Here is a 13402-nt window from a genome sequence, read left to right as displayed (position 1 = left end):
TTTTAGGAGATGGCAACATTGTTTCCAATTTCCTTCCCAGATGTGTTCCTTTTGGGCTTGTTTCCGTTCATGGACTGTGGCTCCCAGGCAGCTGGCATCCTCTCAGTCTTATCTTGTCAAGACAAAAACAAAGAGTCTTTGTCCCAGCGTGTGGCCTTGAAGCTTCTGTTCCCTTGCTTTTCCTGGGAGGAATGAGAGGTATCTTTAAGGTAAACATTTCTCTCTAGGGAGGAGAGTTTGCAATGGAGGGTGGAGCAATGACTATGGAGTAAGTGGTTTTCAAGGTGAAGAGGCTGAGCCAAAGACCACGGCCAATAAAGGTCCAGTCTTGCTTTTGTGCGACCAAGAGAGCAGAAGCCAAGCGATTTCATTAGGTGTTTCACAGTCTAACAGGTGAGTGCCTTGTCTTTTCTTTCAACCCCACGGAGTGGTGGTGGACAGAGGATTTGAGGGGTGGTAAGGTAGAAGTGTGTTGAAGACAACATGAATTTTGTCTGTGACAGCGTGACCTTTCTTTCAAGTCCTCTCCGAGGTCACTCTGTAAGGCAGTCTGCTTCCCGGTAGCCTCTGGTTTGGGGTGAGGGATTCCCCAGGCTCTCACTTGCAGAAGGGGGCTGCAGGAGCTCAGAGCCCTGGACAAGGTCCTGAGACCAGAATTGCATGAGGAATTCGCTAGGAAGCGAACTCAAGTCCTGCGTGGGTGGCTTCATCTTAAACCCTGTGTGCGTGTGGGAGGAGGCTTGTGCGGAGCAAAATCAGCAAAGTTGTAGCCAAAGCAAGGCGAATCCCTTCCCAATGGCACCCGAAAGGACACCCGGGGTCGCTTGGCATGAAAGACAGGGAAGCCCCGTCCCTGGAGCGCCCACAGTGGGTCCAGCGGCAATTGAGTGCCCTGATGTTCGGGAAGTTCACTTAGCACCTCCAGTGGAGATGGGGGTGAGTGTGTGTGTGTGTGTGTGTGTCCAAGAGAGAGGGAGCCCAAGGCGCGAGAGTGAGAGGCAGCGTGAGCCTGGACACCGTCAGGGGGTGGATTCCTGTGCCTCTTCTCTACCACTTGGCTCGTGTCCTCCTCACCACAGAGAGGGACTTCAGAGTTTGCTGTAGGAGCTCGTGTTCTCTTCCCAAATGGGGGCGGCAGGTGTAAATGCAAAAATTACGTTCCTAGAGAATTGCCCAACCTGTCCCATCCCTGTCTCTCTAAGAGCTAGAGAGTGTAGGGGCAAAGGTTCAGAAAATTTACATGACCTGCCCCGGGCTTTCCTATTAGCAAACGACTTGCCCGAGCTCAGAGCAGAGCCTCATCACAGAAGCCCATTCACTTAGGCTGAGGCCGGACGTTTTGGTAAAACGGGTCTTCAGTCTCTCCCATTTCTTGTCTTTTCTTTCAACAACAAGTAGCGGTGGTGGAGATAGGATTGGGGGTGGGGGTGGGGTGGGAGGATAGAGATGTGATGAAGACCACATGTGTTTTGTCTGTGACAGCGTGGCCTTTCTTTCAAAGCCTCTCCAAGGCCACTGTGTAATCCAGTCTGCTCCCCAGCGTCTTTGCTTCCTGGTGAGTGGTCCCCCGTGCTCTAGCTTGACCATGACTGGATGGAGCTGCCTTGTGACCGGGGCTGGAGGGTTTCTGGGACAGAGGATCATCAGCTTGCTGGCCGAGGAGAAGGGGCTGCAGGAGATCCGAGCCCTGGACAAGACCTTCAGACCGGAATTGCAAGAGGAATTCGCTAGTAAGTGAACTCAAGTCATGCGTGGGGTGGCTTCATCTTAAGCCCTGTGTGGATATGGGAGGGGGCTCCTGGCCAGCAAATTAAGCAAAGTTGTAGCCAAAGCAAGGCGAATCCCATTCCCAATGGCACCAGAGAGGACACCCTGGGGAGCTTGGTGTCAAAAACCCTGGCCTGAGTATGCGGAGACTTGGAGCTGGCCTTGACCCAGAACTCCAGAGTGTGGTTGTGGGCTAGACGCTTGGACCTCCAGTGCTCTTTTCTTCATGACTAGAGATGACCCCTCAGCGTTCTCTCTTGTCCACAGTCCTGAGTGTTCAGAAAGGTTTGGCTTGGCTTTGGCTGTGCCATGGCTGCAGGGGGCAGGCAAGCTCCAGTCCTTGATGACCCCACAGGGGGTCCGGTGGCAATTGATTACCCTGTGTTTGGGAGATTCACTTAGCACCGCCAGTGGTGATGGGGGAAGGAAGGGACGTGGAAGCTGTGTGTGTGTGTGTGTGTCCAAGAGAGAGGGAGCCCAAGGCGCGAGAGTGAGAGGCAGCGTGAGCCTGGACACTGTCAGGGGGTAGATTCCTGTACCTCTTCTCTACCACTTGGCTCGGGTCCTCCTCACCACAGAGAGGGACTTCAGAGTTTGCCGTAGGAGCTCGTGTTCTCTTCCCAAATTATTGCCTCTGGCACAAATGCAAAAACTTACATTCACAGAGTCTTTTTCAACCTGCTCTATCCCTAGAGCCCTGGTGGTATAGTGGTTACCTGTTGGGCTGAGATCTGCACGGTCAGCTGTTCAAAACTACCAGCGGCTCCTCAAGAGAAAGACTGGGCTTTCTACTCCTGGAAACAGTTACCGTCTCGGAAACCCACAGGGGGTGGCTCTGAAGGGCAGTGAGCTTGTTCCTCTCTAGATCCTCAAAACAGTCACGAGAATGAGGGGAAAGGGGTCACACCTATGGGGACCCCCAGGGAGGAGCAAAAGTTCAGAGGGTTCGGTTGATTTTTCCTAGGCCACTTGATTAATGAGTAGCAGAGCTCAGACCCATCACTTGGCCTGAGGACATTTCTTCTGTGTGTGTCCCAAGCCTGTTTCCCCACCCCAACCCCCATCCCTGAGAGACTGGTGTCTCCATGTCGACCCTGGCTCCCAGAGCATCTTGCCTTCCACGCACCAAATTGGGGTCTGGACTCACACCTCTGAGCTTCCTGTTCTCTGGCCACGGCAAACATAGCCTTCTCCTCTACCCTCTAGTCATAGTATCTCTGATAAGCTAAGTCACACATGACACACCATATAGCCGAGCAATATTTCAAATCCACTCAGTAGCCCTGGCTGAGAAAGGTAGAGGGTTCACCCCGAGGAATGGTTAGGTCTTCAGTGATGGACATCCAGATGGCGTAATGGACAGGTAAGTGTGGTCTATGGATAATAATAATAATGAAAAAACTAACCTTACAGCCTCAGAAACCCACCGGGGCTGTCCTGCCCTGTCCTACAGGGTCTCTATGGCTCAATGACAGTGAAGTTGTTGGTTTTTGTTTTTTAAAGCGGGGGAAAAAGCCAAAAAAAAAAAAAAAAAGGTATTCTGTTGACTAGGGGGAGTTGTCGTTTTTCATCTTTATTGATATTGAGAAGCTAGTGGTTGAAGATCCCAATCAATGCCATTTGGGCATTTTGTGGGGATGGCCCAGTTAAATATTAGCTTCTTTATTGTTGGTTCCATCTAAGTCAATTCAAAGTTTCAATACTGATGATAAAAACATTATGTAGTCCTCTTCCCAATCCAGTTACTATGCCAACATAAGTTGGTTAGAGCTCAACTGGTTACAGTACTAGGCTAAGGACCTTATCCATGGTTTCCCCATCCATTCTTGTCAAAGTCATTGCTGTATGTCAATTCCAGCTCAGTTGTGCAGCCGATCAGGATCACACAGCACAGCAGCCACCCTCGCTCCACCAGGAACACATCACCCACAAATTTAAATATATACGGTGTGATTCCCTCTATTTAAAATACTTCCCACGCCCAACCCCCCCCACCCCCACCCCAAAAAGGCAGCGCTGGTCCCCTGTATTGATGGAAAGCAGAAAAGTGGTTGCCTAAGTACAGGGTGATGGTGAGATCGTGGACATGGGATCTAGATCGTGGTGGTGATTTCAAGGGTTGCATAGTGGTTAAGGCCTGGGCTGCTGGCTGCAAGGGCAGCAGTTCCGAACCACCAGTCGCTCTGCAGGAGAAAGATGAGGCTTCCTAGTCCTGGTAAAGAGTTCCAGTCTCAGAAACCCACAGGAGCAGTTCCACCCTGCCCCGTAGGCTAACCAGGAGTCCCAATCGACTCAATGGTAGTGAGTTTTATTTGTCTGATTTTTTTTTCATTTGTGTAAACTCATCCAAGTTGTACATTTGATATGGGTGCCATCTTTTTGTACATAAATTATACCTCTATAAAGTTGTTATGAAGGAAAAAACAAAAACTAGCCCACTGCCACTGAGTTGATTTGAAATCATCACAATCCAATAGGATAGAGTAAAACTGCCCTTGGGGGTTACTCAGGCTGGGTGGTTCTTTCAGCATCTCCAGTAGAGATGGGGGGAAGGAGGGGACAAACTGCCCCTGGGGGTTACTCAGGCTGGATGGTTCACTTAGCACCTCCGGTAGAGATGGGGGCAAGGAGGGGACATGCAGCTGAGTGTGTGTGTGTGTGTGTGTGTGTGTGTGTGTGTGTGTGTGTCCAAGAGCGAGGGAACACAAGGCCCAAGAGTGAGAGGCAGCGTGAGCCTGGACACCATCACAGGGATTCCTGTGCCTCTTCTCTACCACTTGTCTTAGGTCCTCCTCACCACAGCATTTGCTGTAGGAGCTCAGTGTTCTCTTCCCAAATGGTTGCAGCACGTGTAAATGCAAAAATTACATGCCTAGAGTACTTCCCAACTGGTTCCATCCCTATCTCTCTAAGAGAGCCACATGAGAAGTAGGTCACACCACCTGGGCAGTGTAGGGGCAGAGGTTCAGACAGTTGACGTGACCTGCCTCAGACTTTCCTACCTGCCTCAGACTTTCCTACAAACGAGTTGTCCAAGTTCAGCACAGAGCCTCATCACCTAGACCCCATCACTTGGCCCGAGGTCTGACTTTTGGTAAAATGAGTCTTTGATCTCTCCCATTTCCTCTGTGTGTGCCCCTAGTCTGTCCTCCCGCCCTCTCCTGAGAGCCTGCTGTCTCCATGGTGACCCTGAATCCCAGAGGATCCTGCCTTCCTTGCACCAAATTGGGGTCTGGATGCATCCCTCTCAGCTTCCTTTTCTCTGGCCCTTTCAAACGTCCTCTCTCATCTATTCTCTGCTTGCATGGTGCCTCTGATCATCAAATTCATACATTACCAATCATAACTTTTCATCGTTGTGATGTCTGAGCAACATTTCCAATCTGATCAATAGCTGGTGCCAAGAAAGGGTGATGCTCAACTGTAAGGAATGGCTAGTTCCTCAATGATGGACATCTACGTGGTGTGATGGACAAGTACGGGTTGTATGCAGATAATAATAAAACAGGACAAAACAAAATAACAAACTCACTGCCACTGGGTCCATTCTGATTCATAGTGACCCTGTAGGACAGAGTAGAAATGCCCCTGGGGGCAGAAAGCCCATGTTTTCTTACCAAGGAGTAGCTGGGGGTTTCCAATGGCTGGGTTTGCAGTTGATAGTCCCACACATAGTCCTCTATGCCACCAGGGCCCCCGTGGACAATTACAGAGGATGCCTGTCCAGGGAGATAGTGGTGGTGAAAGTAATTCAGAAAGCTGAGAATTACGTGCGAAGCTAGAGAGCACAGTGCAAGTGTGGGGCTCTCCCATGGTATTTGCTGCATGGCATTTATTTCCTGGGCTCCCTGGGGTGACTTAATTGTCGCTGTCACATCCTGGGGATGAGAGAGGAAGGTAAAGATACTGGCATGGTAGCCTCTGCCTGGGCTGTTGGTTTGTGTGCCAAGTCCTTCCAACTCATCGCGACGCTAGAAGTCAGAGGGTGTCAGAGGACCATCCTGCCTCCTGTGCCCCCTGGAAAAATGAGTAGAAGACCGGAGAAGAATCGGTGGCTTTGAATTAGGATATCCAAGAATATCAAGTAGTTCACGGAATGACCGAAGAACAAACCGATGTGTCTTAGAAGTAAATCCAGAGTGCTTGCTCGTAAGAAGGAAGGATGGCTAGACTTCATTTGCCTTGTGGACTTTGGAAATGTTATGTCTCAGCAGAGACCCTTTCCTGTAGCAGGATGTCGTGTTTGGTAAGGCAGAAGACCAGCAACAAAGGGACATGGCCGATGAGACAGACTGACACCGAGGCAAACCAGCCTTAGCAGGGACTGTGCGGATGGTACCAGACCGGGCTGTGTTTTCATTCCGTTCCACCCAGGGTGTGGATACCACCAGGTGTCCACACTAACTTGGCAGCACGGTTAACTTACAAAAATCCTTTGAAGGGGAACAACTGCCACACGTTATCCCACAGATCCCCCACCACGAAAACTGCACTCACGGCCACGGAGTCAGTCTGACTCAGGGCGACCCCCGCCAGTTTCTGAGGCTGTAACTCTCTACGGGAGTGGAAAACCCCATCTTTCTCCCATAGGACTGTTGGTGGTTTCGAACTGCTGACCATGCTGATTGCAACCCTGCTCGTAGCCCTTACACCACCAGGGTTCCTGGGTGGTAAACAGATGTCTGCTGTTTCCCAATAAATGTCATTCATCCAGTTTGCTGTTTGCTGAAACATGTGGCGGTAGCTGGTCTTAGTGACTTCAAGGACCCGCAGGCTGGATGTCCCCCACCCCCGATTTAGACTGACCCTAAATCCCCCCTTCATGGTGACATGAGTTAAAGAGCTCAGCTGCTAACTGGAAAACTGACCATTCACACCCGTCTGTCGCTATTCAGGAGAAAGATATGAAAACGTGCAGCCTTGGGCACCCGGTGGAGCTGAGCCTGTAGGAGAGGACTCCCCAGGCATTGGATTTGGGGCTTTAGTTTGGACTCTCCTGGTCAGCCAGCCTAGAAGCTCTTCGTCACCTGCTTCCTCCGCACCTCAGCCTCTGTGTCGTCACGACATGGTCCATCCGGTGATGGTCTGTCATGACACCCTTGGGCTCCCCTTCTCTGCAGCCCTGGCCCGGGACGCCCTCCCTAACACTTGGGTCAGCATTCGGCTTGATCTCTTGGTTGTTCTGCACAGGGGGGCCGAGGCTAGCTTCGTCCGGCCCAGCTCTTATCTGTGTTCCTCCACGCATTCCATCATTACTCATCACCTGGCTCCAACGGAAATGCTTTTCCTGAAGTCCAGCTCGCCACAGCCTCCCTCCTCTCCATGCCACGTTCGAACCCAGTTCCCGTGATGCGTCATCACACCTTTTAGGTTCAGGCCCGTGTGGCTCCTCATGGCTCTAGTGCCTTTCTGGGGCTGAAGTAGGAGGTACACAGATGCTGACTCTTTCTCAAGAAATGTCCCTCATTCCGGTTTTTCTAGTATGGGGTGCTCCTCCTTCTACCTGAAATGCATACCTGTGCTTGTCCAGGTAGGCTAGAGAAACAAATTCATAGACTCTCATATGTGTATAAGAGAAAGCTTTATATATGAGAGCAATTGTATATGGAGAAAACATCCAGATCAAGTCCATCAGTCTGATATTAGCCCATATGTCCAATACCAATCTGTAAAGTCCTCTTCAGACTCACGAAACACATGCAATGATGCCGAGTGCAGGAAGATCACAGGCCTGTGGGTGGGAAGTGGCGGTGTAAGCATCTCAGTGCTAGCAGGGATCTCCACGTGGTTCCTCCAGCTCCCAGGGCTCTGACTGCATCCAGGTAGCTGCATGTGACTTCTAGTCAGATATGTCTCGGGAAGTGAGCCTGCATCCTGCGTCCAGCAAGCTATTTATCTCCTTAGCGCCTCTAAATGAGGTTATCAAGCTGTGAGCTGATTGACAGGTGAAATCCACCCCTTCACTCATAAGTCTCAAATTTACAACCGATTATGTACCTGATACAACACCATTCCCCCTTCTCTACCTGTCCCTGGAGATCTGGGTAATATTCAGCTTTTCCAGGGAAGCTTCCAGGTCATATCCATGGGGGAAATCATGGCTGTGGAGTCCATTCCAACGCCTAGCAAGCATACAGCACAGAGGAGAACTGCCGCACAGGATAGACAAGGCCATGAAGGAAGCAGACCACCACATCAATCCCCCGAAGAGGGGCTGGTTTGTGGGTTGGCACTGCCGACCTTTCCGTCAGCGGTCAAGGGCTGAACATCTGTGCCACCAGAGCTCCGGTAAGTAGCCTGGCTTGTGTTCACACAGAGCTCAAGCACAAGGTCAAGCTGACGCTGCTGCAGGGAGACATCCTGGATGAGCAGTGCCTGCAGAGAGCCTGCCAGGGCATGTCGGTGGTCATCCACGCTGCCGCCGTCATTGACGTCAGCGGGGCCCTCCGCAGAGAGGTCCTCATGAATATCAACCTGAAAGGTACGGGACATCCAGGGAAGGGGGTGGCCTGAGATGAGAAAGAGAGGATTGAGAAATAGGACAGGCAAGTGCTTTTGCTTATTCCAGTCAGCTGAGAGACAAGGAAGAGAGGCCTGGCACTCTGCCTGCATACAGAATACAGCCTGACAAACCCTCTGGGGAAGGGTGCAAGGCTGCCACCATCTGCTGAAGGAGCCCGGGTGAGAGTGGTTCCTGAGCTCAGCAGTTCAAACCCGCTGCTGTTAGCTCCTCAAGTGAACCACCTGTCAGTCAGCTTCTGTAAAGATACTCTGTGGGGTCGCTCTCAGCTCTCCTATAGGGATACCAGGAGAGACTCTGTGGCCTTGGGGTGAGGGTGGTCATCAGCCTTAGCTTTGGAGGGATCCCAAGAATACCAGGTCACATAACTCAAACTTAACCCCATGCGTGTGTGACTGCAAGGCCCTGAAAGTGACTGCTGCCCCACAAGAGACAGGGCAACTCCCACCTAGCTCCACCCGCTATCTCCTCTGGGCCAGGACCACACCTCAACTGGGCTGCCTGGGTCGCACGCTGGCTCTCCTGGGCAACTTCTGGGTGCTGATTGTACAGTAACGCCTGAGGGCCATGTGATACAAGGTGCCCCACCCTGGTCAGTCAGCTATAGGCTAGCACTCCAGTCACTTGACGTCCAGTGCAGGGCCAAGCAAGAGTAATGAGGACAGCAGAGCCTCTCGCCAGCACGAGGAATGGCTCTTCTTAGGAGAGCTGGCAAAGTCAGCTCCACTCCACGAGCTCATTCGCTTTGAGCCCCACACGCCTATCTTAGCAATAATGGTTTCCTATTGTAACCAGAAGGCCACCTCTTCAGCTTACCACTCAGACTGCTGCTATTGAAGAGTCCTCCCTCGTGAGGTCCACTGTCTGTCCTCCTTAGAACTTTATCTTTTAAATTCTTGGCGGCACTTCCTGAAATTTGGCTCTCCAGCCTACTGTAACTCTAGACACTGTGGCCTCAGGGTTGGCCATATAACACCAGGGTCTCTGAAAGGGACTCTGGCAGCAGACTGGTTTAAGTGCTGGGCTGCGCTCACCACGGTTTGGGTGCTTCAAACCCACCAGCCACTCCTTGGAAGAAAGAGGGATCTCTCCGATCTCTAAACAAGCTGAGTCGACATAGAATCCCCTGGAATACTGCCTCATGAACCAAGAAATCATTCTCCCATAGGATTATGACCACTCAACTCTTAAAAAACCAACGACACCAAACCCCTGCCCTCAAGTCTAGGCTGACTCAGAGTGACCCTACAGAACAGACGAGTGTGGCCCCATGGGGGTGGCGGGGGCTCCACATCTCTGCAAAAGCAAACTGCCTAATCTTTCTCCCACTGAGCAGTTGGTGGATTCGAACCACCACCATTAACCCATTACACCACCAGGCTCCTTAACCTCGAGTCTAGGGATTCAGATGCACAATACAAATTGGGGGGTTGGGGGGGCACATTCATTCCATGACAAGCCTCCAACCTAAAATAGCACCACCCCCCAAGAGACTCATTCCAGTTTCTTCCATTGTTGCACCACTAGTCGTCCCCATGTTGCTAGGGGCTTCAGATGAGCCAGGTTTGAAGCCCTCTCATTCCTGGGCAATGATTATTTTTTAAACCTTACTTTGGGTCTGTCTTAAGGTCTTGTGAAATTTCATTTTCCATGAAGACAGCCTCATTGTGTTTGAAAAACGGAAAAATAGAGGCAGAGGATATTTGGAGTTAATTTAATCTGCCGATGAAGTACATAGCCTTTTTAAACACAAAAGCCTTGGTGAAGTATTTTCTACTCCTGGGAATGCTGGTGATGGTAGTGACCTGGTGCTGCTGACACTCCTTGGGGAGTGGGAACCTCCTGTTGGGAACTTGGGGGAGCAGCTGGCCTGCTCTGGAATCCACCCTGGCTCATGGCTGCCCTGCAGTACCCAGGAGAGCAGCGGACAGATTTCCGGGACTTTTCTCCCAAGTGGCATCTGCAGTGAATCCCACACACTGATCTTGGCTGACAGCAAAGTGCTTTAACTATTGCACCCCTGGGGCTCCTTGGGATATATGTGGAGCTAGGTGGGAGTTGCCCTGTCTCTTGTGGGGCAGCAGTCACTTTCAGGCCCTCCCCTGTCTAGAGAAGGTGCTGTCCAATTTCTAAAAGATTGTCCCATGAACAGAGTGATCACCAGACGGCGCCCTCCACCTTCCGGATGTCAACTAAGCTCGCCTAACAGGTCCATGCTGGCTCCGGAAGGCTAAAGAAAAGGAATAGCCCCGCTTTTCATAAGCGGGTCCTGGCTACAGTGTGAGGGGCCTTCGGTGTGTGGGAACACTCAGCAGAAACAGGATCTGGGGCTCCAACTCCTTTCCAGAGCCCACCATCATTTGCTCAGGGAGTCTCAAAGAATGGTCCCGATGACCAAGTGTGGGTTGGTCTGCAACAGGAAGGGGCAAACACGAGTGACTTAGGGTCCGTGGAAGGGCAGGCACTGCTTACTTACAATTCGGTAGAAGAGACAGAGTTCGTTCTTGGACTGTCTCTTTGGGCTGAGGAATAAAAATATGAGACCCTCCCTGCCATTGAGGCCACTCCAGTGTGTGGGGATCCCACAAGGTCCGCACAGTTGGGAACCACCGGTCTGTGCTCGGGAGAAAGCGGGGAGGGGTGATGCTCCCATCAAGCTTGCTGCTCTCAGGAACCACAGGGGCAGCTCTCCTCTGTCCTTTAGGATCAGGATAAAGCTGAGGACTAAGCTTGTCCATGCTGAGATGCCGGACTCTTTATGTTTGCATTCAAAGCGACCTGTCCATGATGATCTCAGGTGGATTACATAGATGCTCATTTTCAATGACTCTGCTTGGCAAAATGCAAAGTGGCAGCCCTGTCTCTTTCTAACAATTGAAACACACACACACACACACACACACACACACACACACACACATCCTGAATTCCCATAATCTAGAGTCCTGCTCTCCAGAACTCCGATGCCAATCTCTCTTCACTCTCCTGTTTGTCCTGTAGGAGTCCCTGGGTGGGGTAGACAGTTAAGAACCTGAGTCAAAAGGCCCAGAGGTTTGAACCCCACACCCCTCTCCCCGCACAGAGGCCCCTAGCAATCTGCTTCTGAAAGCTCACCATCCTGAAAACCATCCGTCTGCGTGAGTTCTGCTCTGTGTGCACAGGCGTCAGCCCAGGCAGATTCCACTCAACCACAACTAAGAGCCACCTTGCTCGGGGCTAAGCCACAGAGACAAATTGCTCTAAGTGCCCTTGCCCTGTGGTGGTACCATGACCAGGTCTCAGCCCAGGATCCCCTCATCTGTAGGAAGGAGCCCCCTGGAGGTGGGTGGTGGCCGAGACCTGGGAGTGTGGCCCGTCCGTCTTGGGTTGTTTGCTAACCCCACCCTCCGTGCACTTGGGACAGGTACCCAGCTGATGTTGGAGGCCTGTGTCCAGATGAGCGTGCCCATATTCATCTACACGAGCTCCATCGAGGTGGCTGGGCCCAACTCCTACACCGAGGTCATCCAGGACGCCTGCGAGGCCCAGAACCTCGAATCGAAATGGGCCGCCCCGTACCCGTACAGCAAAAAGCTTGCCGAGAAGGCTGTGCTGGCGGCCGACGGTCGCACTTTGAAAAACGGAGGCACCTTGTACACCTGCGCGCTCCGGCCCATGTACATCTATGGGGAGCGCAACAGATTCCATTCTGCGCAAGTCAATGAGGCTCTGCAGAACAACAGGGTCCTGGCGGAATTCGCCAAGCATTCCTTCATCAACCCGGTGTACGTGGGCAACGTGGCCTGGGCTCACATTCTGGCCTCAAAAGCCCTGCAGGATCCCAAGAAAGCACCGACTGTCCGGGGCCAGTTCTACTACATCTCGGATGACACCCCGCCTCAAAGCTACAGTAACTTCCTTTACACCCTGAGCAAAGAGTGGGGTTTCCGCCTGGATACCAGAATGAAACTTCCCGTGTTCCTGCAGTACTGGATTGCCTTCCTGCTGGAAATGGTGAGCTTCCTGCTGAGCCCGATTTACAAGTATCGACCCCCCTTCAACCGCCACCTGGTGACATTGTCCAACAGCGTGTTCACCTTCTCCTGTAAGAAGGCCCAGCAAGACCTGGGATACAAGCCGCTCTACAGTTGGGAAGAAGCCAGACAGAGGACCACCCAGTGGATAGGCTCCCTGGTCAACCTGCACAAGGAGGCCCTGAAGGCCAAGGTTCACTGACGGAGGGCAGGGATGTGGGTCTGGGTGCTGCTTGGCCATGGCTGTGCCGTTCCTACTACTGGCTTCCTGCAGAATGTCACATGAGCCCAAGCATACATCCCACAACCCCTTCCACAAGAAAGCCACCCTTGGATCTCCCAGTGGCCAGCAAAAAGGGTACCCCCACTGCCCGACCCAAACACCTCCCCGCACACTCCCGGCCCAATCCAACATCTCCCCACCCACTGCCCCCTACCAATCCCCTGGGACACAGCGTTATTAGCTTCGGCTACCTTTCCAAAGTCTCTGGTGCTACTTGGGGTATCTTTTAACTACAATTTGTGCCTATTAGATCCAATTATGCTTTTTAATTTTTCCCCCAATTTTCCTTTTAAAAGCACTACTTTTTCTTAAAAACTCTGTATTCATTTATCCAGCTCAATGAAAGGAATAATAAAATTTTAAAGCTCTTTCGGAGGTATTTGTGGTTTATAATAACACCTTCCTCTCAACTCATCCTCCCACGACCTGTCAGCCCATCAATATCACCTGTGCTCCCACCACAGCACAGAACTGGGCAGAAAGAAATGGTGATGGGGTGGGGAAAGAAGGGCGGAATGTACAAACCATCGACTGTTTCAGTAAGATGCTAGACGACTGGCATATGGACACGTGTTAGATCTGCAACAGAAGGTAGGGATTGTCATTCCCATCATATGGATGCGTGAACTTGTCCATGGTCCCCGTAACTCGGGTAGGCTGTGGTGGTGGGGTTGGCTCTGTGTGGACTCCAGCAGAGCCCCAAGGCATGTGGCCCTGATCCTTGGGAGAGCTCAGCTCCTCGGGCGATCTCCTTCTTGCCCAATCTTCTGCTGAGGCAGACTTCCCAGCTGGAATCCCTGAAGGGCCCCTGGGAAGATT

The 13402-nt window shown here is 51.8% G+C and overlaps 1 protein-coding gene across 2 annotated transcripts; it reads left to right on the top strand.

Annotated features, from left to right (window-relative positions):
- The first annotated feature begins 221 nt into the window (after positions 1 to 221).
- On the top strand, positions 222 to 12951 carry HSD3B1 (hydroxy-delta-5-steroid dehydrogenase, 3 beta- and steroid delta-isomerase 1). 2 transcript variants are annotated; one of them, XM_004714874.2, is made up of 4 exons: positions 222 to 393; positions 1502 to 1730; positions 8084 to 8248; positions 11691 to 12951. In XM_004714874.2, the coding sequence occupies exons 2-4, from the start codon at positions 1586 to 1588 to the stop codon at positions 12500 to 12502; spliced, it is 1122 nt and encodes a 373-aa protein (XP_004714931.1). In that variant the 5' UTR covers positions 222 to 393; positions 1502 to 1585; the 3' UTR covers positions 12503 to 12951. The 2 variants fall into 2 exon arrangements, with proteins under 2 accessions (XP_004714931.1, XP_045139676.1); XM_045283741.1 differs by having other exon boundaries at positions 1483 to 1730.
- Positions 12952 to 13402: the final 451 nt, after the last annotated feature.

The sequence above is a fragment of the Echinops telfairi genome, unplaced genomic scaffold (genome assembly GCF_000313985.2).
Source record: "Echinops telfairi isolate 266 unplaced genomic scaffold, ASM31398v2 ScPeMD7_7466;HRSCAF=8504, whole genome shotgun sequence".
Classification (NCBI taxonomy): domain Eukaryota; kingdom Metazoa; phylum Chordata; class Mammalia; order Afrosoricida; family Tenrecidae; genus Echinops; species Echinops telfairi.
This window is presented reverse-complemented; position numbering and strand designations above follow the sequence as displayed.